Here is a 27,817-nt window from a genome sequence, read left to right on the forward strand (position 1 = left end):
GCATTCATAAGAAATAGTGTGGTGTTGTGGCTCAAAACTAAGGTTCATATCTGCCATTCACTAGTTTTGTAACCTTAATTTCTTTTTTTGCCTTCATATTACTCAGTATTGAACTTAGGGCTTAGCACTTGCTAGGCAAACACTCTACTACTTGGATTATACTCAGACTTTTCGCTTTTGAATTTACTTGTCAGATACTATTTGATGCTGTTGTTTGGGTAGCATTGGACCATGATCCTTCTATCCTCCTTAATAACTGGGCTTACAGGTTTTTACCATCATACTGGGACCGACCTTGGTTTATTATCTGAAAATTGAGGTTAAAAGTAATAGGAGACCAACGTATGATACTGTAACCTCTCTGTACGTCAGTTTGATAATAAAAATTTGAGGAAAAAAAATACCACAGGGGAAAAAAAAAAGTAATAGGAGAAAAATGAGGGAGGAAGTAACAAGTTGGATAAGAAATGTGCTCATTGCCTTCCGTATGAAACTGTAACCCCTCTCTGTACATCACTTTTGACAATAATGAATTTTTTTAAAGTAATAGTAGTTTCTCTCTCTCTCTCTGGAGGGGGCATGCACACACATGCATTTGTATACATGTAAGTATATATTATACATATATACGTATATATGTATATATACGTGTATATGTTTGTATACATGTAAGTATATATTTCTATAATGCTTAGCCCAAAACTTAGCACATAGAAATTGTACCATAAATATTAGCATATCAATAATACTACTCATTAATCTGATCTTAGTGGTTTCCAAACTAAAAAGCAAACTTTTCACTATGTGTTGAGATTCTTTTTTGTTGAAAATATATTAGAATTAATCAGTGGTGATTTAGAAATGACTGAAAGCTACTACCAGCTAAGTTTATGTTAACATTTGGTTTTGTGCCTTTATGTAATATGTTGATTTGCCAAAATATATTTCCTGTAGTGTGGAAGACAGTTGATCAGCCAAGAGTGGTAGCAGGTGCCTGTAACTCCAGTACTTGAATGGCAGAGGCAAAGGATTGCAGGCTCAGTAGTACCCTGGGCCATGTACAGTCCTTCCTCAACTTTGCCCTCTTAAAAGGCAGATAATTTATTCCTTCCTTGACATGTGTTCACAATTCTCTCTTAACTCTAATAATGGTCTTTTTATTGGTGCTGAAAAAATTACAGGTTAGTAGTAAATCCATTATGTGATTTATTTAATCTTCTTGGGTTACATATAAAGACTTGTGATTTCTTTATTAGAATATTATTTTCCTCAGAATATATTGCTTCTTTAGATTAATGGTGATTGCATATGTCTTCAACATCATATAATTTTGAGTGTAATTGATTTAACTAGACAGTTAATTATGTATCATCAAGCAATAAATGAGTGAGCACGAAGCATGTTTTTTCTGCATTTCTACATCCTTAGGCTCTTACACCTAATATGATGAAGTTGAGATGATAGTCTTGCCTTATATATGTGTGTATGTGTGTGATATATGTGTATATGTGTGAGTATGTATATCCCCCCCCCAAGGACTAAATTGCCAGAAGAAACTGTGAGTACTATAAAGAGACAGAATCAGTTAAAGGAGAGTATGTAAAATCTTGATATTACTAGAGGGGCAGGAAAATTACCCAAAAGTACACAAGTATCTCTAGGTTGATAAGTATTTAGTAGTAATAATCTCAAGAAATGGATAAGCCCAAATATAAAAATTTAAGGCTTTTGAATTTTTAAAAAATCTTTATGAAGTAACTATGCCTTTCCATGTTTCCAGAAAAGAAATGCTGATCATATATAATTTTTACTTCCTAAGTTAATTTTTCCCACTACCGACCTTTTTGGGATTCTTTTTACCCTTAAAGTGTTACTCTAAAGTGTATCTTATGTTATTCTAAAGTCATTGAGATTATCAACCTAAAACTCTGAGAACAGAAAATGAGATGTATGACTTACTCATGAATAAATAAACCCATGTATATTTTAGTTATATGGGCAAAAGAAGTAAAAAAAAAAAAAGATCATTTTCTGAAAATGGGATTTAGGGAAAATCAATTTTAAGCACCTGTGGGGACATTAATATAGTCCTCCACCTAGAACCCAACACCAAGATCAATTTCGAGGGACTTAAAGATGAAAACTCGAATCAAAAGAGAAATTAGTATGCAGAGAAGTTAACTAATTGCTCAAAAGTGGGATAATCAACTTTCAGATAAGTAAAATGAAGAGTTTACAGATTTTATTGTTCAAAACTGTACTGTAAATATGTAAACATTAAAAAATAGGATTTGAGAACTATAGCAAGAATTTGTATTATAAGATTAATAGTTCCATGTATATGTAAGAAAAACACTGATCCAGTAGTGGGTCAAATTATAGGATATATTTCACAAAAAGATTAAATAAATTGGTAAACATGTGAAAAAATGCTTGAAATAGTGGTTTTAAGATAAGTACATCTTAGGTATCATATGTTCGGTTCAGAGAAAGCCAAAATTGGTATTCTTGGTACCAAGGAGAGTATGGTTAAAAAAAAAAAATCTCAGAAATTAGACAACATCCCTTGAATGGTAAGATTATTTTTTTTAAAAAGCAATTACATTCTAACAAAGATAATACAAAAGATATACACTAAGGGATATTTTTCCTTCTCCCCTTCAAGAAAGTATCACTTCAGCCAACACATAATTTTTGGTTGAGCTTTGCTTAAAACTTGGATGTGACCAAAAGTGGTCACTCTTTGAATTTCATCCAATTTCATGACACATCCTGAGGGTGGAGTGGGTGGAGTTTCTTTTGTTGTTGTTGTTAGCATAAGCCAAAACCTAGCTTCCTTTTTTTGAAGCTTTGAAATCTTTCCAAGCAATTATGATTCATTGAGACTGAGGCTGTCTTACTCGTGCCTTTCCTCAAATGCCTTTTTCTCAGTAGACATATGGTAAGCAACAATATTGCAAATATTCTGTGGTGGCAGTTACTTGCACTAATAAAATGATTCTTCAGAGCTGAAGAAAAGGAAGAAATGAGCAGATAGGCAGCAGTATTCTTTCCTCTCCTGCTTCATGTATCAGTGCCTTCCTTAGGATCAAGCTGCTCCCACTAGATTAGATTGTCAGTTATTTTGTAGACCACTTTTTTTCTTGGGATTTGCAAAAGGACATGTTCTTCTAGAACCTTCTGAAATCTTATTTACTCCCTGATAACATTAGTGAACTTTTTCTTTATTCCACCATAAGAATGTACATTAGGCCTTTCTGGGTTTGGGGTTTTTTTGGTGGGTTGTTTTTTTTGTTTTTTTTTTTGACAAATGTTATATGTCTCAATATCTATTCCTAATGTGTAAAACCAACTCAAACTTGTGATCTTGAACCCTGGGTGATAGCTGAAGATATTTTTTTTTTATTTGTTTTTTATCATTTGTGGGGCTAGAACTCAGTACCTTTTCCCTGAGCCTTTTCACTCAAGGCTAGCACTTGACCACTTTGAACCACAGCACCACTTCCAGTTTTCTGGTGGTTAATTGGAGATAAGAGTCTTACGGACTTTTCTGTCTGGGCTGGCTTTAAACTGTGATCCTCGGATCTTAGCCTCCTAAGTAGTTAAGATTGCAGGTGTGAGCCACCAGTGCCCAGCTGGAGGCATTTTCATTGTTAAAAGTTCATTGTTACTAGCAGTGGTGGACAGAGAGCAGGAGTGCTGCTGCATCAAATAGGAGAGCCCCTAACACTGACCTGATCCAAAATGTAAATCGTACTGATGTAGAAAACTCCTTGTTAAACTAACACAGCTAGAATTTCTGAAGTTGAGAGAAACATTTTCTCTATTAGTACTATTCTAGGATCTCAGTAAATTAAACTATATGAATTATCTCCTACATTAAAATTTTTTCCCATCCAGACATGATAGCGCTAGCCTGTAATCCCAGCACTCAGAAGACTGAGCTAAGAGGGTCTTGAGTTCAAGGCTAGAATGGGCTATAAATAGTAAGACCCTACCCCCCCATTCTAAATATTAATTTTATGTTGAGATATTTCAAATAAGATTTATTGAGTATTTTTATTTAGAAATAGTATATATTTTATTATTTATATACACATACAGTACATTTACATTTTTAAATTGTGTGCGTGTATGTATATATATATGTGTGTGTATATATACATATATTAGATTCCTTTTTTAAAAATAGCTCTTGGAGTTGAACCTGGCTCTTCATGTATACTCTGCATTCTTACCATTCAGCTATATACCTAGATTTCTGTTTCTTCATATTAATTTATAAAGCAAAACTAACACAAGTGAGAATCTTGGCCTTCTAATGATTTATAAACTTAAGGGAGTCAGATTTTTGTTTGTTTTTTCCATTGATAAAACTCAAACAACTAACAGGACTGGCAATCAAAACCGAGAAAGCAGACAGATGAGCAGATAGAATTGGGATTAAGCTAGGTAGAAATGGGCTGGTCAGATAGCAACTGGGAGATCACTTATAAGAGAGTCAGATTACAAGCAAGCAAACCAGAACTGAGGGAATAGGTGAAAAGCCAGGCCCATTTTACAGTGATTGCTCATGCATGGATTCCAAATGTTGACATTACATTAGCTTTGTTATTAGTTCAGCTTTAAAAATAATCATCTAACGAAGAGATGTAAGAGTATACCGTCTCAGTGTAGAGTTTTAAATCCAGGATACTGACCAGGAATCTAGATTTTTATTTTGTCACTTTTATTACTTTATAATGATAGATCAATTCTGAGCCTCAATTTTCAACTCTGTCAATCTAGAATCATAATACCTACCTCTACAAAACAAATTATGGTGATTAAAAGCCCTTAATACAGGCTCTGGGGCATAATTAGAACCTAAAAAATGCTAATACCTATGGTTTTAAAATCCTTTAAAATCTGGAAATACCATTGGTCTTAGAGAGGTCTTAAAACTTTTATAAATACCAAAGCACGTGTAGCAGCCTGCCACATTTTAAAATGGTTTTCTGTTTGATTTTAGTATTTGACATAGGACAAAGTATAAAAAAAGTGTCTGTATTATTAAAGATTGAGATTACTTGCACAATTTCTAGTGCATAATGACTGTACACGGTGAATGTTAATTCCCCTACCCCCTTGCTTTCATAGTGCCAAGAGACTTAGAAAATACCACTATAATGATATTGTTACTGTTAATTTGTTGAATGAATGTAGTTGATTTAATTGGAATAAGAATGGAAGTTGACAAAAGGCAATTCATTATAAGTTATATTAATATTTAGCAAAATTGAAATTTTTCTGACTGAAGCTATCTGCTTTAGCTAATTTAAAATGTTTGGGTTTAAAATATCTGTTTTCACCAGTTTAAAATGTTTAGTTTTAGTTTGACCATTTAACATGTTCCTAGACCTAAAGACTTTTTTACTATGTAGTCTAATTTAGGGAAGATTTTGGTCTGACTGAATGTATTATTTCTGTAGTCATGTACTGGGTATAATTTTCAGGATCTACCAGAGTGGAGGGAAAACCCCAGCTGTATCTTTTGTTTTCTAGAAATCACTTGTCATTCTGTCTTGTTTCCTGTGCCCCGTTCTTTCTATTACAGCTGGGTTGCACTATGGCCTGGTGACATCCTACACTTTACTCCTACGTTTTTTTTTTGTCTAGGCAAAACAGTGTCAGGCAACCAGCCATTACTGAACTGAAAGCTCAAACTGGAATAAAGGGGGGAAATTCTACTGGATAGTCAGGTTCAAATTCTGTCTGCAATAGAAGGTCCCAGAAAATTTGAGATAAAGATAATCCGAACAAATAAAAAAAAAAAAGATTGCTCAGATTTATGTCCAAAAGACAGATGTTAGGTGAACAGCTTTCCTGGTATATCTAGAAATTCTGAATTGGAGAATAATATGGAAACTAAAAATAAATTCAGGTTAGTAATTTTGTTCACAATGACTACTCTTAACTCTAAAGATTCTTGTCTTTATAGAGAGGCAGCCATTGAAATTCTTTTTAATTACTCTCTAAAACTTATATTAATTTTTAGATTTGTTTATGGAGAATTTATTAGAGCTAAATTAGTTGCTTAGTAGTCAACACATTTTTTTTGAGTGCCTCTTAAATAATTACGTTCTAGATTCTTTGGGATTCTGGGGGAAGCCTAGAAAAAGAACATCCTCGTCACTTATGACTGGTTCATACTTTAAAAGATTTCTGTGACTGTTGCTTGGCATCAAATATAAAGATTATTTAAGTACTTAATATCTCAGATTATTGTGTATATGAGGATTGATCCAAGTAGCAAGTATGTGTGTACATATTTATATACATATATATAAATTTATGTATATATGCATATATACACATATCGTATGCATACATATATACACATACATAAGTTATTGAGCTTCTGAGAGTAATGTAAAAGAAAATGTCTGCTAAAACTCTAGTTATTTTCCACTGAATTTTAAATAAAATCTCCATTTTTTAAAGTACATAGTGGTATTTTATTCAAATAATGTATCTGAACAAATAATATAAAAACGTTGCAAGCTTCCTGACTAATCTGACTTGTGGGAAGGGTCAGTCCTGGGACTTAAACACTGGGTCTGGGCGCTTTCCCTGAGCTTCTTTGACTTCTAGGACTCTACCATTTGAGCCACAATGCCATTTCCCACTTTTTCAGAGTAGTTTATTGATGATAAGAGTCTCACAGACTTTCCTGCCTGGGCTGGCTTCAAATCATGATCCTCAAACTCAGTCTTCTGAGTAGCCAAGATTATAAGCACAAGCCTCCAGTGCCCAGCTTTGAAGGAATTTTGTTTGGAAGAATTGGACCCTTTTACTTTCAACAAGTATTAAGTTAATTCCATCAAAAGCAATGCCTATAAAATGTTATAGAAAGATAAGTTGGTTGTTTTTTTTTTTAATTCTTGAGGCCGTTTTTAATGCAGAAAGCAACCAAAGAGTCTGAAGTAAGCAGAATTTATGGGAATGGAAATTTGATAACTGTGATGAAATACTGTTACTTTCCATATGGACTAGGAAATTACTTCATTTTGTACCATCAAGTCCATTGATACAATCTGTAAAAAGCAAATTGGAAAATGCAAGGCCAAGACTGCTGGAAAGAGGCCAAATTAACCGCCTATTTTGCTTCTACCCTGCCTGTGTTTTACTATTTCTCTGATTTCCTTTTTCTTTTAATCAAGACTGAGGTAGGCTAGGGAAGGAAATGTGGGCTTGTCCAATTTTCAAAAGGTTGCCAACATCTTTCCACATTTCCCAGCTTTCTATATTTTTGACTCCTTTATTCTCTATAGCAGGGTTTCTTAGATTTGGTGCTAATTGACATTTTGGCTAGTTAAGTATTGTTGTGGAGGCTGTCCTATACATTTTACAAATGTTCTATATGCTAAATGCCAGTAAAATTAAAAATTAAGTTGTGAAAATTAAAAGTATTTGAAGAGTCAAAATCATCCTGAGAGCCATTCCCCTAGAGGAATATTCTAAATAATAGTCACTGACAATTACTGATAGTTACCCACCATATTTCCACCTATTCTTCTAGTCTTGTTTCTTATCACAAGTGACCTTAGTTTTTCTTCTCCTTGAGATTACAAAAGGGAATACATATCACTCTATTAGCTAGGATTTATATTTGGAAGTGATAGATATGAACAACAAATGCAGCAGACTCACAAATGTAATGAAAGAATGAGTTAGCATTTGCTTTCCAGTATGTTTTCTTCTTTTGAAATTGCACAACTAAAAAGGGTATTTTTAGCAGGTTTGCCCTTTGTTTTATTTTACTGAATTTTGACTTAGAAAACAAGCCATTCTCTAGGAAAAGCTCTTATTTTCTGTATATATCATTGACATCAGGTCAACACACATAAAAGATAATATTTACAATACTCCCTGCTTTTGTGTGTGTGTGTGTGTGTGTGTACATGTACTGGTTGTGGGGCTTGAACTAGGCCTGGGCAATGTCCCTGAGTAGCTTTTGCTCAAGGCTAGTGCTCTAGCACTTGAGCCACAGCTCTACTTCCAGCTTTTTCAGTAGTGTTTTGTTTTTAATTGGAGGTGAGAGTCTCATGGACTTTTCTGCCTGTCCTGATTGTACAGCAGTGCTGAGATCTCAGCCTCCTGAATAGCTAGGATTACAGGCATGGGCTACCAGTGCCCGGCTTAAATCTCTTAATAGCAACTTCTTGATGTCATTATTCATTATGTTATGTCTTTTAAGAAGATTGTTTTGTATTTATTTGTTCCAAGTGCTCTACCACTTGAGCCATAGTGCCACGTCTAGCTTTTTCTGTTTATGTGGTACTGAGAGGAACCCAGGGCTTCATGTATGCTAGGTAAGCACTCTACCACTGAGCCACATTCCCAGCCCCTATCCAGAACTTCTTTAACCAAATTAGGATAGTTTCTACAGAAATGTTGTTTTTTTTTTTCTATTTCTTACTGTGTAATCTAGACCCGGAAAAATTACAGATTTGGCGTTTGTCAAGTGCTTAGTCAGATCTCTTCCTGTTCCAGTTCTACACAGTGCTATCAACATAAACTTTCTCAAATAACAGATTAGATCTTAATACACTTGCTCTGGAACCCTTGTGTCTCTGTCTCTCTTGGATATAGAATAACATTTGAACCATTAGCATTTATTGATCATAGTGCTTATGTTTATAGCCATCAGATTTATTTATTTTATTTTTTATTTTTTGGCCAGTCCTGGGCCTTGGACTCAGATCCTGAGCACTGTCCCTGGCTTCTTTTTGCTCAAGGCTAGCACTCTGCCACTTGAGCCACAGCGCCACTGCTAGCTGTTTTCTATATATGTGGTGCTGGGGAATCAAACCCAGGGCTTCATGTATAGGAGGCAAGCACTCTTGCCACTAGGCCATATTCCCAGCCAGCCATCAGATTTAATTTGACAAGAATCCTGTAAAGCTAGTACTCTGCTGCCCCCATTTTGTAAAGAAGAAACTGATGTAGAGTCATTACTCAACTTATCTAAGGTGCTGTAGTTAATAGGTGGCAAAGCTTGAACCATGCTGACTCCAGTTTTGTTAGTATGGCCCCAGCCAGGCCCCATATGCATGTTTGCCCTTGTTCTATCCAACTTTGCTCCACCTCATCGTGCAATCCTGAGGCTACACTTGACCATAATCCATTTGCCTTGTGCTTTTTCAGGGATGACATTTATATTTTCACTTTCAACATAAGGAAACCCTGCTTTTCTCTTTGTCCTCTAGCATCTCTCTCTTTCCATTTCCTCCTTCCTCCTTTTCTTTCATCTTCCCCTCTTCTCTCCTTTTCTCTTACAGTTTTGTTCAAATGGCATACTAGATCCCTCTCCTCCCCAGTTATTTACTCTTGCTATAGATTTTTAATATTTTATTTTCCATTACCTTGCTATGTTGTATAATATTTGTGTTTATTTCTATCTTTCTACTAGGTTGTAAGCTCCTGGAAGATAAGAGCTATTTTCTCTTTATAAACAATGGGATCAATACCTTGGGTTTAGACAACATGAAAAACTTTTAACTTAAAAATAAACCAATTTCTTTTACCCCTGATGTCACTGTAACTGATGTTGGTACCCTGGGTATGGTATATATGTTTTTCGGAACTAGGGAAGGGAAAGGGAACATCAATATGGAGAGACAAAGGGTAAAAGGCTAACCAATGCAACCGCAGTACTTACAAGACAATATGCTGTAAACCAACTTTATAACTCGAGGGAGGGAACTGGGAAGGGGAAGGTGGAAGAAAATGAAGGAGGATGTAACAAGTTTGATAAGATACGTACTCACTGCCTTATTTATGAAACTAACCCCTCTGACATGGAGTTCATTTCACTTAGCATTATCTTGTGCATTCATAGGGGCATAGCTATTAGGCTCTTGTGATCGTCTGCTGTGACTAGCCTAAACCTGTGCTAATTATTCCCTTTGAGGGAGAACATAGAGTCCATGTTTCTTTGGGTCTGGCTCACTTCACTTAGTATAATTTTTTTTCTAAGTCCTTTCATTTCCTTACAAATGGGGCAATGTCATTCTTTCTGATAAAGGCATAAAACTCCATTGTGTATATGTACCACATTTTCCTGGTACATTCGTCTACTGAGGGGCATCTGGGTTGGTTCCATATTTTAGCTATGACAAATTGTGCTGCGATGAACATTGTTGTGCTGGTGGCTTTAGTGTGTTCTTGTTTGTGATCTTTTGGGTAGATGCCCAAAAGTGGAGCTGCTGGGTCATAGGGGAGCTCTATGTTTAGCCTTCTGAGGAATCTCCATACTGCTTGCCAGAGTGGCTGAACCAGTTTACATTCCCACCAGCAATGAAGTAGGGTTCTCTTTTGGCCATATCCCCTCCAACATTTATTATTGTTAGTTTTCTTGATATAGGACATCCTTACTGGGGTGAGATGGAATCTCAAAGTTGTTTTGATTTGCATTTCTTTTATGGCCAGTGATGTAGAGCACTTTTTCATATGTCTCCTGGCCATTCTCATTTCCTCATCAGAGAAGTCTCTTTTTTTTTTTTTTTTTTTTTTTGGGCCAGTCCTGGGCCTTGGACTCAGGGCCTGAGCACTGTCCCTGGCTTCTTCCCGCTCAAGGCTAGCACTCTGCCACTTGAGCCACAGCGCCGCTTCTGGCCGTTTTCTGTATATGTGGTGCTGGGGAATCGAACCTAGGGCCTCGTGTATCCGAGGCAGGCACTCTTGCCACTAGGCTATATCCCCAGCCCAGAGAAGTCTCTTTTTAAGTCTTTAGCCCACTTGTTGAGGGGCTGTTGGTTCTTTGCGGTTTTGTTTTGGAGGAATTTAATTTCTTTAGTTCTGCATATATTTTAGATATGAGGCCTTTGTCCGTTGTATGGCTGATAAATATCTTCTCCCAGTCTGTGGGCTTTCTGTTTATCTTGCGAGCTATGTCCTTTGCCCTGCAGAAGCTCTGCAGTTTGATGCAGTCCCATTTGTCCATCCTTTCTTTGAAACTGTAGCTTCTTTTGTTGATCCTCTTATATCCCCTTCCTGTGGTTGTACCTGCACGATCACAGTATCTTATCTGAGTACATTGGAAACTGTATATACTGGTATTAGAACTGGGAAAGTGAAAGGGAATACCAAAATTGAGAGACAGGATAAAAAGACAACTCCAAAAGCAATACTTGCAAAACTGTTTGGCGTAAACCAACTGAACAACTCATGGGGGGAGAGAGAAAGGGGGAGGGGGAGGGAGGAATGAGGAAGGAGGTAACAAAGAGTACAAAAAATGTATCCAATGCCTAATGTATGAAACTGTAACCTCTTTGTACATCACTTTGACAATAAATGAGAAAAAAAAAGCAACACCAGGCCTTGTGGAGAAACTACTGTGTTCAGTTATGTAGTACCCAATTACACAGCCCTTGTCCGGAGAAGATCAGTAGTATGGAGGCTGGATGTGCCATGGGAGAAGACGTTAAAAACAAAAAAAAGAAACTAACCCCTCTATACATTACTTTGGCAATAAATAAATGTAAAATAAACCAATTTCATTTTTGCAGATATTTGTTAGACATTGTATTTTATAGGAGTGAAATGTGGAACCATTTTTTAGTAATCCCAAAGATTTATTATAATTTTGAAAATAATTTAACAAAATGAAAATTTCAATTGTAAATTACAGGAAATTTTCTAGTTCTCTAGTTTTACTCTTTGAGAATGCTTATACTGTTATACATCTGTTAAAGCATGTTATGGAACTTTATAAATACTATTGCTAACTCAAATATAGTTGAAAGTAGAATTAGTCTTATAAAAGTTATAAATCTCTTCCTCTGCTCCTCTCTCTTCCATCCTTTCTTCCTTCCAACTTCACTTCCTCCCTTCCTTTCTTGTATCAATACCAAAGCTTGAACCCAGAGCTCTGAGCCCTCATTCAGCCTGCTTACTCACAGATGGCGCTCTAGCACTTGTGCCATACCACCAGTCTAGCATTTCACTAGTTAGTTGGAAATGGAGTCTTGTGGACTTCCCTGCCTAGGCTAGCTTTAAATCATGATCTTCCAGGTCGAAGCCTCCTAAATAGCTAGGATTACAGCAATAAGCCAGCAGTGCTCTACTAACATTTGAAATATTTCTAGTTGGGATTGGTGGTACACCCCTGGTGCACCCAGCAGCAGGAAGCTAAAGCATTACTGCCTTGACTGCATAATTAATCCAGACTGGGTCACATAGATATTTCTCTACTTTCACATTATTTATCAGGATTAGAAATATAAATAGCTGTGAAGTAAGCCAGTGGCTTATGTCTATTATCCTAGCTATTCAGAGGGCTGAGATCTGAGGATTGTGGTTTGAAGCCAGCCAGAGCAGGAAAGTCCATAGTATTCTTATTTCCAATAAGCATAAAAAAAAAAAAACAGGCGTAGAGCTGTGTCTAGAGTGCCAGCTTTGAGCAAAAACCCAAAATGACAGCACCCAGATCTTAGGCCCCAGGACTAACACACACACACACACACACACACACACACACACACACACACACACACGTATATATACTTTCTGATTAAGTCGTTTTCAATTTTTTTAATTTAACTTTGAAAAGATTGGGAGAACTCTTTAGAGACTTTAAAGAATTCTTTTTAGAGAACTATAGGACTTTTCAGATGATAAAACAAAAATTAGAAAACAAGAGGAAGCTAGTTGGTTACTGTACTGTACCTTGCCCTAAGGTCTTAGATTGCCATAATGGGATGCAAATTTGGCTATGCTTTCCTTCTCCCTCCCCACCATGGGAAGAATAAAGAAGAAAATATGATTAATTATGTGATCAGCTTGTTCACATAATAAAATCATTTTTCTTTGATGAGTTCTCACAAAGCAGAGCTACTATATGAAATTGGTAAACAATGTCATCAACAACAACCTTAGGGGCTGGGAATATGGACTACTGGCAAGAGTGCTCGCCTCATATACATGAAGCCCTGGGTTCAATTCCAGCACCACATATATAGAAAACAGCCACAAGTGGCGCTGTGGCCCAAGTGGTAGAATGCTAGCCTTGAGCAAAAAGAAGCCAGGGACAGTGCTCAGGCCCTGAGTCCAAGGCCCAGGACTTGCAAAATTAATTAATTAAATTTTAAAAAACAACCTTATAATAAATTTATTTGTACTTCATTGTGACTGATTCACACTAAGCCAGTCAACACAGGCCAGTGACCTACTGTATCTTCCATTAAAGGATATGGATACCCTGTGAGAAACTAAAGTAAGTCAGAGCATTCATAATTCTGAGACCTGAAGAATTTTCTGGAGCAGAATGTCCTAACACACTGGTAATTTAGAAAATGATTTCAAATTGCTTTGAAAACTAAGCATAATTATTTTGTAAGACAGTATTCAAAATTCTCTTAACCTCAAACTAGTTACTATAAAAATTTAAATACATGTTTTCATATTTTAGTCTACATACTAAGCCGCTAAGTATCTTGGCATGATAGAAAATGTGGAAGCCCTGGAATAATACAAGTTAGGCGTATGTGAGTGAGCCTGCAAATATCCTGCTCTGGTCAGTTCTATTTCTTGTTTGTTTGTTTTGTTTTTAAAGAAATACAGTGTTAGGCCAGGAGTTTGGCCTAGTGGTAGAGTACTTGCCTAGCATGCATGAAGCCCTGGATTCAAATCCTCAGTACTATATACACAGCAAAGGCTGAAAGTGATGCTATGGCTCAAGTGGTAGAGTGCTAGCCTTGAGCAAAAAGAGCTCAAGGATGGTGCCCAGGCCCTGAGTTCAAACCCACAGGCAAAAAAAAAAAAAAAAAAGATAATGTAATTAACCATGTATTTGTGATTATATTAGGGTATTAGGTAAATGCTACAGATTAGAGGAACATTTTCTCAAATGTTGGAATTAGTACTTTTGCTTGAGAAGTATGGATCTTCTATTAGTACTCTTTAATAGAATTTACTGGAATGATGGAAGCATTCTGTAACTGCTGTCTAATATGGTAACCCAAGGCCAAGGTGGCAGTCGAGTCCTTCCTGTGGTGGTAGTCTGGAACTAATTTTTTATTAATTTTCATTATTTCAGATGAACTACACGTGATTAGTAGCTGTACTTGTCAACTTTCCGTGTCTAACAAATACAGAAGATAATCATCTTAAAGAGAAAATATTTGATTTGGTCTTACTTTAGAGGGATCAACTAGCTCTGTTACATTGGGCAAGGCAACACATCATGACAGGAACATGTGACAGAGCAAAACTATTCACTTTGTGGTCAAGAAACAAGAGTGTCGAAGAGTCCAGGGTCCTACAGTCTCCCTCAAAGGCATACCCCTAGTGACCTAAAGACCTGTTAGCAATACCTTTCCCCACATACAGGTTCAACAGCCTTTCAGTAACACTGCTCTGGTGAGCAAGCCTTAAGTATGTGGACTTTTGGGGGTCATTTACATCTGAACTAAGCAATAACTAACCTTGTATTGGATGGTCTAGTTCTCAAGAATGGGAAAGACTACTTGCTTGCCTTGCCAGGCTAATTATAGAGAGGCAGTAAGTGCAAAAGTATATTCTCCCATCAGCAATTTAGAAATCCTATATTTCTAAGAGATATAAGACAGTATTTGTGAATTTACAACTCTGTTTGTGAACTTCAACCAGGATGTTCTACCTTTGAGATGTTGACAGAATCACTGTTGGTAAACAGTGCTAAGATAAAACAATGCATTTCAATTATTTTATAATATTATTATATATTTATAAAAATGGAAAGCTATGGGTATATTGATAGAGGATTATTTTCTCACAGTTTCCAGAGTGTGGCTTCTTTGGCATGTATGATAAAATTCTTCTCTTCCGCCATGACATGAACTCAGAAAATATACTGCAGCTGATCACTTCAGCAGATGAAATACATGAAGGAGATCTGGTAGAAGTTGTTCTTTCGGGTAAGTAGTTCATGCTTCTCCCTCTCCCCTTTTGACAAAAGAGCTTCATTTTCTCTACTAAATGCAATGTTCTCTTATACTTGAGATTGGTACTGTATGATTCTTTGGTCGTAATAATGGTTGGCAGGTGATGTTTTACTTTCAGGAAGGTTTATGAGGAAGGTTATATGAGAAACAAAGTGAACTGTGGATGTGAGGAAGCTAGGAAAATTTTGAGTTGAAGCAAGGATATATTCTTTTGCTCTGAGTTGAACAAGTAAAATTTTGTTTCTTTTCCCTATTTCTCTTAAGAACATAGATGATAAGAATTGAAGTTCAGAAAGGAACATCAGGGGAAATTTTTTTTTGAAAATATAGAAGAAATAATAATATTGACTATTTGCATGGCTTTTAAAAAGTTCTCCCTTTTTTGTTCCTAGTGGACATTTTCCTATCTTTTACCCATTTTTGCCACTTCTTGTTCTATAGCTCCCACTATTTTCAATCTTATCTAACAGCATGTAGGCAGATTATTATTGAGGAGTATTAAGGAAGAAAGAACATGATGTTCATTGTAGCTCTGTAAAATTCCTTATTTGTCAAGAAAGAGATCTGATGAGAGAAAGGAGGCAGGCTGGCCAACTAAGCATCCAGAGTCACGCTACCACTGTTCTGCCTTCCCAAATACAGTCATCACCTTTCCTTATTTGTTCCATTCCTCTTTATCTATTCATTACCGATTCTCCCATTCATCTAACTCTCTGTCCTCCACTACAGTGATCATTTGTTTTACATATACACTGTAACCTCCAACAATCTGTCTATTACCCATCCCTTGGTTCTTCATTTGTGAGAGGCTTCACTCCCTGGACTCCATGCTTTTTGCTGTGGATCCCTTATCAAACCACAGTGATATCCACTGCACTTGTGTATTGAGGTGAAAGGTAGCTATGCTTGTCTACTGTTCCTCTGCCCACTGAGAGGAGAGGAATCTCTCTCTGCTAACCACTGTGTGAAAATCACTGAGAACAGATAAAAGCACTTCCTAAGTTAGAACTTAATATATTTTCCTAGAGAAATAGTGTGATAAATTGAGGTTCAATTTGAAGGTTGTTGGGTTGTTTTTTTCTTTTTTACTTTTTGTGTTCTGTGTCCTAGTATATAATAAACTGAGTAGTTTTTTTAATTGGCTAAAGTAGATCTAAAGTCTATTTGCAAAAATGCAAAAAAGTCTATTTGCATTATGAAAAAATGCTTTGGGATATCTTAACTTATAGACTTCCAAGTTGAATTGGAGTCTGATTTATTTGAAGCTAGTGGACACCTTAGAGATGAAAAATCATAGGTAATGCTGAAAATACTTTATTTTTATGTTCAAGTGAGACTTTTTCAAGTAGTTATTTTTACATAAATATATGTAAATATAATATTCATGGTAAATATTCCTAGTTGCTTTAAAGTTTATTTTTAACATTTCTTCTTTTATTTTTAAGCTTTGGCCACAGTAGAAGACTTCCAGATTCGTCCGCATACTCTCTATGTGCATTCTTATAAAGCTCCGACTTTTTGTGATTATTGTGGAGAGATGCTTTGGGGATTGGTACGTCAGGGACTAAAATGTGAAGGTATGTGTTTGCAAAATTTTCGTAGTAATTTGGAAGAGGATTTTATATTTGAATTTATTTGAATTTTTTTTTTTTTTTTTTTTTTGGCCAGTCCTGGGCCTTGGACTCAGGGCCTGAGCACCGTTCCTGGCTTCTTCTCGCTCAAGGCTAGCACTCTGCCACCTGAGCCACAGCGCCCCTTCTGGCCATTTTCCATATATGTGGTGCTGGGGACTCGAACCAAGAGCTTCATGTGTAGGAGGCAAGCACTCTTGCCACTAGGCCATATTCCCAGCCCTTATTTGAATTTTTAAACTGATGGAAAAAATAAGATGATAGTTGGTGTCTAGGGAGTTTACCAGGATTTCTTTTACAGAGGTTGAAACAATAGTTCTTCATCTGCCACCCATTGTTCTTTTGTCCCTCTTGCTTCCCCTTCTTTTTTTAATCTTATGCTGGAACCCAGGCTTGAACTCAGGGCCTTATGTGGCTGGTGTTCTACTATCTGAGCTATACTTCAGGTTCGCATTTTGCTGGTTAGTTAGAGATAAGAGTCTCATGGACTTTTCTGCCTGGACTGGCTTCGCATCTCCATCATCTAATCTCGACTTCGTTAGTGTCTAGAATTCCCCACCTAATAGTTTGGTGTTTTAGACCAGACCCTTTCAAGGCTTGGTTTCCTCTCTGTGAAATATATTCTACCATAATGGTTTTATAAATTTCTAAATAGGTAATAGGGATAAATATTTGGCAGAGAAAATAGCTCAATAAATATTAACCTCCTTAGCTATATTTTTAGAAATATAAATTCCTTATATATAACAATGAAATTGTCAAAGTTCTAAGTTTGAATTTCTAGCAAATAAACTGCAGCTATATATTTCTGATTATGAAACCATTTTCTAATGTGGATGGTCAACAGTTATGTTCTATACAGGGCCAGAAAACAAAATATTTTAGTCTGCCAGCCATATGGTCATCTTTGCAACTTAAATCTACTGTTTCAGTCAGCCAGAGACAATACATAAATAAATGGCAAATCTCTGTTCCAGTAAAACTTGTATTTATGAGCTTTGAAATGTGAGTTATGTATAATTGTCTTGTTATGGCAAGAATTTGATACACAAACTGCAGCTTGCTGCTAACCAGTGCTTTTAAGCCATTGGTTATCAAACTTTGCAAGGCACCATAAAACAAAACAACATCTTTGCTGAAGGTCATCGCTATGATTTCTAATTCAGGAGATCTAGGGTGAAACCCTGTGATTTTACATTTCTAGTAAATTCCAAGGTGATTGCCATAGGAACTATACTTCAAGTTCACCTGACTTATCTAATTTATTCTTTCTAAAGAAATCTTTCTACACATTTCCAATTCTTGAATTTGTTAGCTTCCACTTACCTAGCCAGTTATCTAAGTTCATAATTAGGGTAGGTATTGTTGTCAGAAAAAAGAAATAAAAGAGACACTGGTTTTTTAATATGTTACATTTAAATAGTAAAATGTTTATTAATCTTAATTTTACCTTTTATAATATATTTAGGATGTGGATTAAATTATCATAAACGATGTGCCTTCAAGATTCCAAATAACTGTAGTGGAGTAAGAAAGAGACGTCTGTCTAATGTATCTCTGCCAGGACCTGGCCTCTCAGTTCCAAGACCCCTACAGCCTGAATGTGTACCCCTTCTCAGTGAGGAGGTATGTATTCCAGAGTAACAGAAAACCATTTTACTAGTTTTTCCTGGTGTTTATATGAGGTATGTGATATCAGCTTAGAACATAATTTGTATGCTAAAAGTAATGTTCCCACACTTAAGAAACTAAAAGTGGAACCATGAAAACAAACTTTACCAACAGTAACAAGTTGAATTTTTCACACATTGAAATTATATTATCATTTTCACCACTGTCATAGCTTTCTAACCAGTTTCCTGATTCTTGGTCTTCATTTAAACACAACAACCAGATCAAATTTCTTAATACACAACTCTCCACTATATCACTCCCTACTAGGAAACTGTGTTACACAAAAGGTCTCCAAAATAACAGAAACAGTAGAATATAAGTGACAAAATCAAGGTTGAATGGTTATCTTGATACCTTATTCAGCAAATTTTGCTAAGCTGAGATTCTACAGTAAAAATCTCATATTTAGCCAGCATCAGGTTAGCACTGTGTGGTCCCTTTTTATTTGGGGAATCTGGGAGGTCTCACTCGAGTCTGGATTCATTTCTGGATTAGGGGTATTGTAACATAAGTCGTTTGTCATTCTAAGCCAAGTTCCTTTTAAAAGATCATTTATAATATCTTTTCCATTTCTCCCATATGACTAATTATCCTTTGGCATTCATTGTTTATCTCAAAAAGATGACACTCTCTTCATAACAACTTTCACCCAAGCTGTACTGAAGATTACTCCATTAATTTGCGAAACACTTGGCTTCTGAGCAACCTGTTTCCCCTTTTAAAATAAAGAAATAAATAGAGGGTAGAATCTGCAGCTGTTAGATTACTGGCCCAACTTTAATTTGCATAGTTACTATCAGTGGCACAGTTCTTTGAAATAAACAGTTAAAATCGAAAAAAAATCTCATTTATATATTGCTTAACCCTAGTATAAGGAAAGGAAAAGCAGAGTATAGTATAGAGACTGAGTATAGTATAGAGACTGAGGCTCTTCAGATAAAATTGGAAATAAAAATGTTAGTGGACGTCATACACAGAACCACAAGAGGAACCTGACCTGGGAACTTGATCTATAAAACAGAAGATTGGGTTCCTTTGTTTTTTTATTTTTTCCAATCGTATTAAGTATGTTGTTGTAAGAGTCCTATCTATGCTACTGTTATGCTGGCTAACCCCACATGAGTATTACAGGATAAGGGAATAGAAGCATAGATCAAATGGAATCCACAGTTCCATGGATTCACATGGTATCCACAGGGGATTGATTCCAGGACCTCTTTTAGGTAATAGAATCTATAGATGTTCAAATCTTTTATATAAAATTATACAATATTTGCATATAAAATATATATGTCCTCATGTACAACCTTAACTCATTCCTAGGTTAAATATAATACTTAGTATACTGTAAATGGTAGGTCAGTAGGTGATGTTCTTATTGTCTAGGCAATAAAGACAAAAAAATACTCTGTATATCTTTAATCTTTTTGTTATAGGGCGAGAACTGGGCCTGGGCACTGTCCCTGAGCTCTTCAGCTCAAGGCTAGCTCTCTAGCATTTTAGCCACAGCACCACTTCCTCTGTATATCTTTAATACAGATGCAGCCATCATAGGACTAGATTTTCAGTTCGGGGTTTGTTGTACCCATCAATGCCAAACTTGTGGATAAAGAAGACTGACTGATTACATTTCACTTCATTAATTTACATTTGTCTTAGAAAGTTGAAAGCTCATAAGGAGTGTAGGAAGTAGAGTGATATGTTTGAATTGATATGACTGCTCATAGTATTTTAGAACAAGTAAAACTTGTAGAGTGGAAAGTCTCTCAAGAAATTTACTTTTATCAGTGCTGGCATGCATTCAGTCCCAAGTATGAGTAAATGCCAAATAAGGAAAGAGGTCATGGGTGAAAATCAGAAGAGAAGAAAATGGAAAAGGCAGTTAGAAAACAAGAACACTCCTGAAGCTGAACTAAGAATAAAAGAACTGGCTGGCCCATACTGAGAAGATTAGGTCTCATGTACCAGGCTTTCTTCTAAGAGCTTTAACGTGTGTGTGTGTGTGTGTGTGTGTGTGTGTGTGTGTGTGTGTGTGTGTGTGTGTGTGTGTGTGTTTTAATGTAATCCTAAACATAGTCCAGAGCCATATAATATCCTAATTTCATGTGTGGGGAAATGAGGAAGAAAAATTCCTGAGGAAAAAAGCCTCACTGAATACTACTGAGATAAGCTGAAAACAGGCATGCCTAAAGTAGATCTTTCGAATCTGACTTTAAGATTGTCTTTGTTCCCATATAAGAAGGCAGTTTTTATTAAAAAACAGAAGGTACTAATTGAATTTAGATAGAATGGGACCACTAAGGACTAAGTAGCAAATCCAGAATTGAAGACTGGCTAAAGTATTCTGCACCATACATTCTTCAAGTCGTTAGAATGGGACAGAATTGGACTAAAAAGAAAATTTCTTGTCTAAGAAAGTGCATAAAAGTTGAGGTATTTGGGAGAGAATGAGGGAACAGATGATGCTATGCAAAAGGAAATATACTTATTACCTGACATATGTAAAGATAACCCCACTGTATATCATCTCTAAAACTACAATAAAGTAAATTAGAAAAAAAAGTGGAGGAATTTTCTCACTAATACTCCAGTGACAACTAAATACACATAATTGGCCAGATATAATGATGCATCCCTATAATGTCAGCAGCTGTGAGGCAGAGGCTAGAGAGTTATATATTTGAAGGCAGCATAGTCTATATATCATCTCTGTCTCAAAAATCAAAAGAAGGAAATGGAAGGACTTGGAAAAAATTATACCAAGTGAAGACCCAAAGAAATATGGACTCTATGGTCTCCCTCGTAGGGAATAATTAGCACAGGTTTAGGCTAGTCACTATGAATGCATAAGATAATACTAAGTGAAATAAACTCCCATGTTATGGAAATGACTGTTATATCACTGTTGTAATTACTTTCAACATGCCGTGTGAAACCGTAGCTTCCCTTCTATTGTTGATGATCCTCTTGTATCCCCTTCCTGTGGTTGTACCCGCACTGTCACTGTATCTTATCTGAGTACACTGGATACTGTATATACTGGTATTAGAACTAGGGAAGTGAAAGGGAATATCAAAATTGAGAGACAAAGAATAAAAAGACAAACGACTCCGAAAGCAATACTTGCAAAACCATTTGGTATAAACCAACTGAACAACTCATGGGGGGGGGAGAGAAAGGGGGAGGGGGGAGGGGGGAGGGAGGAGGTAACAGACAGTACAAGAAATGTAGGCCTATCGTATGAAACTAACCTCTCTGTACATCACTTTGACAATAAAAAATAAATAAAAGATAAAAAATAACAAATAGTGATTACAATAAAAAAAGAAAAAATTCTCACATAATTATTTTCTGCATTTTATATAACAGAATTGACAGGATTATTTTTTCTGTGAGTAGTTAGTTAACTTAAGCAAATATTTGCTTTAACCATGAAAAGAAAATCATATGATTACTTTTAGAAAATGTCTGGCTATATAGTAATTGGAAGGAACAATTTAAGCAAAGTACTAATTTGTAAATAGAGGACATTAAAACAAAGTTAGAAGAAATTTTACTTAATTCTACTTCCTGTGAATTCAGTGATCACATTTTAACCAAACTTTGTAGCTAAATCTACCACATCTTTCTCCCTCCAAATTCTGATTTAAACTTGACAAATCTTTCCCACATTGCTCAACCAATAGGAGCCAAACTTTTTTTTTTTTTTTTTTTTTTGCCAGTCCTGTGGCTTGGACTCAGGGCCTGAGCACTGTCCCTGGCTTCTTTTTGCTCAAGGCTAGCACTCTGCCACTTGAGCCACAGCGCCACTTCTGGCCATTTTCTGTATATGTGGTGCTGGGGGATTGAACCCAGGGCTTCATGTATGGGAGACAAGCACTCTTGCCACTAGGCCATATTCCCAGCCCCAGGAGCCAAACCATTTTTCCTGATGGAATTGTATCCAGTATACTGAGATGGAAAAGTTTAAGAATCCCAAGGCTGCAGTGTAAAGATCTAAACTTAAAACTTGATATTAACCCTACCACTTTCGTCTGGTTTTCTATTAAAATAGTGACAACAACATAAATAACTCTTCTTTCGAATTAGGTGGTGGCCATAGCCATTGTCCTGTGCATAGTGCCCAGCACGCATGCTCTGTACCATGCCCTTCATGTCCTGATCCCTGACCGAAAGGCACTGACTGGCCATTGGCAACGCTTTGTTAAGAAATCTCCTTCTCACAGTCATGCCATGTATATTGATGATGACTGGCTACATTAGTCTCATTCCATCTTCTGTGTTTTGAACTTCAAAAAAAAAAAAACAACTGTAAAAGCAGTAGCATAATAAGCAGTGTTGAGTCACCAGTACAAGAAGGAGCCTGGGATGAGCAAAGTTCTAAAACATCTGTTTCTAGTTCCTGTAGCTTCTTAGTTTTGCAGAATCCCCAAAGTGATAGTTTGCCTAAAGGTGGTCCATTCGTGGCAGCAAGAAGGGTGAGCCAGACTCAGATAGATTACCTTGGATATCCAAGTGTGGTTTGAGTTTTAACATTGTTTTTGTACTTTTCTTGAACTAAACAGTTTTTATAATTTGTTTTAGAAGTTTTTGGCTGCATTTTAGGAAAAACTAATGATCTCAAGCTTCATTTGTGTTCCTTTAATAGTGTACTCCTCCATTCGTTTTGTTCTAGCCCTTTTCTTCTCTTCCTCCAATTTTTATTTTGCCTTGTCTGCCTCCTCCCTTAACTTCTCCTCACATTTTTCCCTTGTCTCTTTGTTTCTTTTGCCTACCTTTGCTTCCCTTGGTTGAACATATCAATGTAAAATGACTCACAGTCCTCTGAGTTTTAAGTTATAGAAGGCATCTAAACAATCTCAGGACCTTATTAAAATATATAGGAGATAATTATTTGGGTTTTATGCTTGAGAACATGGATTACATTTTATTCACTGTTGTGTCCAAATATATACGGCCTGGCATATACTATATCAACGAATGTTTATTGAATGAATAGAATGAACCACATTGAGTGATTTATAGTTTAGTTTGATTATCTCCTTTGTATAGAAAGAGGAATAGTATAAAATTTTTTTCTTGCCTCTTAGGTTATATAAAATTTTTTAATGTTTTTTCTTTATTTTTTTAAATTCAAGAAAAAACTTAAAAAACTGGAAAATTCATAAAATAAAAGGAAATACTTAAAGCCTAATTGCTAGGGTTAATGTTGTTTTAAGTACTTTTGTAACTGCCATTTATCATCAAATAATCAGACTTAAGTTTTTACATGTATACTTAAGAATTTATTAAAATAAATTTGAAAATATCAAGTGTTTTCAGACATATTGAGTAATATACAACAGGAGCAGTAGCAGTACTTTCTGAATTTATTTACTTTTCTTATGATTACTTCCTTGGTCAGTTTTTAAATAGATTTGAACATCTGTTAAAAATTCATTTTAAGGTTTTTGTGGTTTTTATTTGTAAAATGTTAAATGTATCTGGCAGATAATAGCCCGTTATGAGAAAGAACATACTTTAGTTTTGTTATTTTTTAGCATAAAAGTATAAAAAATGATTCTATATTTTCTCATTCAAGAGATGACAAATCAAACTTTCCAAAGGAAACTGCTGAGATCTAAATTTTCAGATTGTTGCTTGCAATCTGAATGACTTTTGTGGTTAGGCTCTTCCCCCAATACTTTGTTTTTAATATTGCCTTATACTTAAAAAAATTACTGATGTTTTTAGTCACATGTTCACCAAGAACCAAGTAAGAGGATTCCATCTTGGAGTGGTCGCCCAATCTGGATGGAAAAGATGGTAATGTGCAGAGTAAAAGTTCCTCATACATTTGCTGTTCACTCTTATGGTCGTCCTACAATATGTCAGTACTGCAAGCGATTACTGAAAGGCCTGTTTCGTCAAGGCATGCAGTGTAAAGGTAGGATTGAGTATTTTCTTGAAGAAAACTTGTGTATTTTTATTAATAATATAGGCTTACGATGGCTGCATTCCAAAATGAAAAGAAAGCTTTAACTTAAAAGAGAAAAGAAAAATATATTTGAAATGTTTTCTTGATACTAATCTGCAGTGCTCTCTATTCTTGAGGTTCTTGAAGGCTGAAGAGAACCATTATGTAAAAATGTACCTAAGAAGCTCAGTTCCTTCTCACAGACTTGTATATGAAAGCCTTTACTAGATTTCATGTAAAAGTTTAGTGAATCTGTCTCCTGTTGGCATTGCATTAAGTTCTAATGTTTAGGAACTGAAAACATACCTGACATATATTAGATTGAAATTTGTTAGATTAACTGAAATCTTACAGGAGTGTGGAAATACCAATGTTAGGTAAGAGGAGAGGATACATGGAACTGTCAGTGTGGTATTAGCCTCTATACAAATGAAAAAAAATTTATCCCCGATGGGATTATATGACTTTCAAATAGTTGAGCAACTATTAATAAGTGTGGTAAGAAGATGAAACCATGGGGGCTGGGAATTAGAGCGCTTGCCTTGCATACATGAAGGTTCAATTCCTCAGCACCACATATATAGAAAAAGCCAAAAAAGTGGCGCTGTGGCTCAAGTGGTAGAGTGCTAGCCTTGAGCAAAAAGAAGCCAGGGACAGTAACCAGGCCCTGAGTTCAAGAAGAAGTTGAAACCAGACCTTGAGTCTAAGATTTTAGTTCTTATTAAAAAGAAAATACTGTCATAATTTTAGCAGCACTCTCATTAATGCTACTCTATGACTGATTTAAAGAAAATCTAATCCTATCTGATATTATTGACTAGCTATAATGACAAATTTTTATTTTAGATTGCAAATTCAACTGCCATAAACGTTGTGCATCAAAAGTACCAAGAGACTGCCTAGGAGAGGTTACATTTAATGGAGGTAAGATTTTTTTTTTAATTTTTACAGAAGAAAAGTTCACAATTCGATTGTATATTACCTTTGGTATGGTTATATTTGTACATTTTGTTTATATTTTTAAAGAGCTTTTTCTGATTTAATAATAAATACAGAGATCAGTGATGCTACCCGTTTATTCGTAATTATGTCTTCCAGTCTTTCCTCTACTACTTCCAATCTTTCCTCTTACTACTTTGTAGTCTAAGTAGTCAACAATGCTGCATATCTTTTTCCATATGTAAATATGGCAGAATTTGGTTTAAAACAATGCTATTGTCCTTCCTTATTCTTTAAAGTTCTTAGAGTTATTGACTACTTAACAGTGGCAAGCAGTATTCTAAGCTAATATGGACATTTACATATAAGAACAACCCTTTGAGCGGGCAGTGGTGGCTCATGCCTATAATCCTAGCTACTCAGGAAACTGAGATCAGACGATCATGGTTCAAAGCCAGCCCCAACAGGAAAGTCAGTGGACTTATTTCCAGTTAACCATCAAAAAGCCAGAAGTGGAGCTGAGCAAAAAAGCTTAGATATAGCACTCAGGTACTGAGTTAAGCCCCAGGACCAACACACACACACACCTTTTGAGGAAAGGTCTAAGAAGTAAATAAGCTGAGGCACAAAGCCATTAAATAATTGGTTCCAGAATGATGGGAGGGGTAACATTGATCAAGATGTATTGTATTCATAAGAACACATTGAATTGAAACTTTTTTGTACAACTAAAGATAATATAAACAAATAATTTTTCCAGCAATATAGCCAGTAAATGGAAGAGCTATAATTTTAACCCATATGGTTTGAGTCCTTTGTCTCTGTGCTATTATACTTCATATACTTGTTTTTTTCTGTCATGGCACACGCTGTTACTGAGCTTTTTCCACTTAATGCTAGTGCTCTACCACTTTGAACTACAGTGTCACTTCCAGTTTTCTGGTGGTTAATTGTAGATAAAAGTTTCATGGACTTGCCTGGGCTGGCTCTGTACTGCAGTTCTCAGATCTCAGACTCCTGAGTAGCTAGGATTACAGGCATGAGCCACCAGCACCCGGCTTCATAGACCTTTTTTTTTTTTTTTTTGCCAGTCCTGGGCCTTGGACTCAGGGCCTGAGCACTGCCCCTGGCTTCTTTTTGCTCAAGGCTAGCACTTTGCCATTTGAGCCACAGCACCACTTCTGGCTGTTTTCTATATATGTGGTGCTGGGGAATCGAACCCAGAGCTTCATGTGTACGAACGAGGCAAGCTCTCTTGCCAGTAGGGCATATTCCCAGCCTGGCTTCATATACGTTTTATGCTTTATTATACTAGTCTCTTAAACTGCTTCAGTGTCTCTTCTCTTTCAAAAAGTCACTAGCCAAACATTTTTCCTTTGGAGCTTTTTCCCCTCTTTTCAAGATAATACTAACTAAAGCCATTACTTGCTATTTGGAAAGAAGGAGTAGTACTCCAGCCTTTAAGCAGAATTTTCCTTACACAACTTACATGATTAGGTTTTTTTTTGTTTGTTTTTTTGTTTGTTTTTTGGCCAGTCCTGGGGCTTGGACTCAGGGCCTGAGCACTGTCCCTGGCTTCTTCTTGCTCAAGGCTAGCACTCTGCCACTTGAGCCACAGCGCCACTTCTGGCCATTTTCTGTATATGTGGTGCTGGGGGATCGAACCTAGGGCCTCACGTATACGAGGCAAGCACTCTTGCCACTAGGCCATATCCCCAGCCCCAATTTTTCTTTTTTTTAAAAGATGAATGTAAATAATTCTGTAGAAAAAGCCTAAGAAATGAAAATGAAAGTTTAACCTTTTTCTCTTATGGCATATTTTCTGTTACTTTGTGTCTTTAGGCCACTGTAATAGACTAACAGGTGAGTTAGTTTATAAACAACAGAATTTTGTTTCTATACTTTTGGAGGCTGGGAAGTTCAGTGTGCCAGTAAATTCTGTGTCTGGTGAGAATACATCTCTTGGCCATTAGCTGCCTGCTAATCTGGTAGAGTGGGCCAATGAGCTCTTTGAACCTATTTTATAAGGGCACTCATCTAATTTGTAAGAATAGAACCCTTGTGACTTAATCCAAAAGCTCTATCTCAGGATACCATTACTGTGAAAATTAGGTTTTCAGCATAGTAATTTTTGGTAGAACCTGTCATAGCTGGTTAACACTCTTGATTAAGGTGTAATTGGTTTTATTTTTCAAGTTAAATTTAAATACTTTTTCCATTGGACTAAATGTCTTCTCTAAACTTAACATAGTTTGTTCATTTATACTTTTATGCTCTTCTACTCCTTGATAAATGGATATGAAATACTATTTGTATCTACTTTAATGTGCATTTTTCTGATTACTGGCAAGTTTGAATATGTTTCAAATGTTTCCTGGTGACTTTCCTTGTCAGTAACTTACTCATTCAAATGCTTTATGTTTTGTTGGGCCTTTGTTATTACAGATTTGCAGAGTTGTTGATAATTCCGCATCCTAATCACTCTAATACTTTTTAGTTAACTATGTATAGTATGAATACCTTCTCAAGCAGTAATTTAATCTTTTCTATTTCAAACATAGTGTTTTCAGAGTTCATCCATATTGTAACTGTGACTACTTTGTTTTCTATTAACAAGTAATACTGCTCTACAGGAATAGACATTTTATTTA

At 36.0% G+C, this 27,817-nt stretch overlaps 1 protein-coding gene across 3 annotated transcripts in view; it reads left to right on the plus strand.

Annotated features, from left to right (window-relative positions):
• Prkd3 (protein kinase D3) overlaps positions 1-27,817 on the plus strand; it is a 70,094-nt gene that overhangs the window by 21,628 nt on the left and 20,649 nt on the right. For all 3 annotated transcript variants that reach the window (XM_048353111.1, XM_048353113.1, XM_048353112.1), the window contains exons 3-7: positions 14,801-14,939; positions 16,412-16,543; positions 18,066-18,223; positions 24,005-24,197; positions 25,074-25,151. In XM_048353111.1, coding sequence (XP_048209068.1) covers positions 14,801-14,939; positions 16,412-16,543; positions 18,066-18,223; positions 24,005-24,197; positions 25,074-25,151 — 700 coding nt within the window. The remainder of the gene's footprint in view (positions 1-14,800; positions 14,940-16,411; positions 16,544-18,065; positions 18,224-24,004; positions 24,198-25,073; positions 25,152-27,817) is intronic.

This window comes from Perognathus longimembris, chromosome 8 (genome assembly GCF_023159225.1).
Source record: "Perognathus longimembris pacificus isolate PPM17 chromosome 8, ASM2315922v1, whole genome shotgun sequence".
Classification (NCBI taxonomy): domain Eukaryota; kingdom Metazoa; phylum Chordata; class Mammalia; order Rodentia; family Heteromyidae; genus Perognathus; species Perognathus longimembris.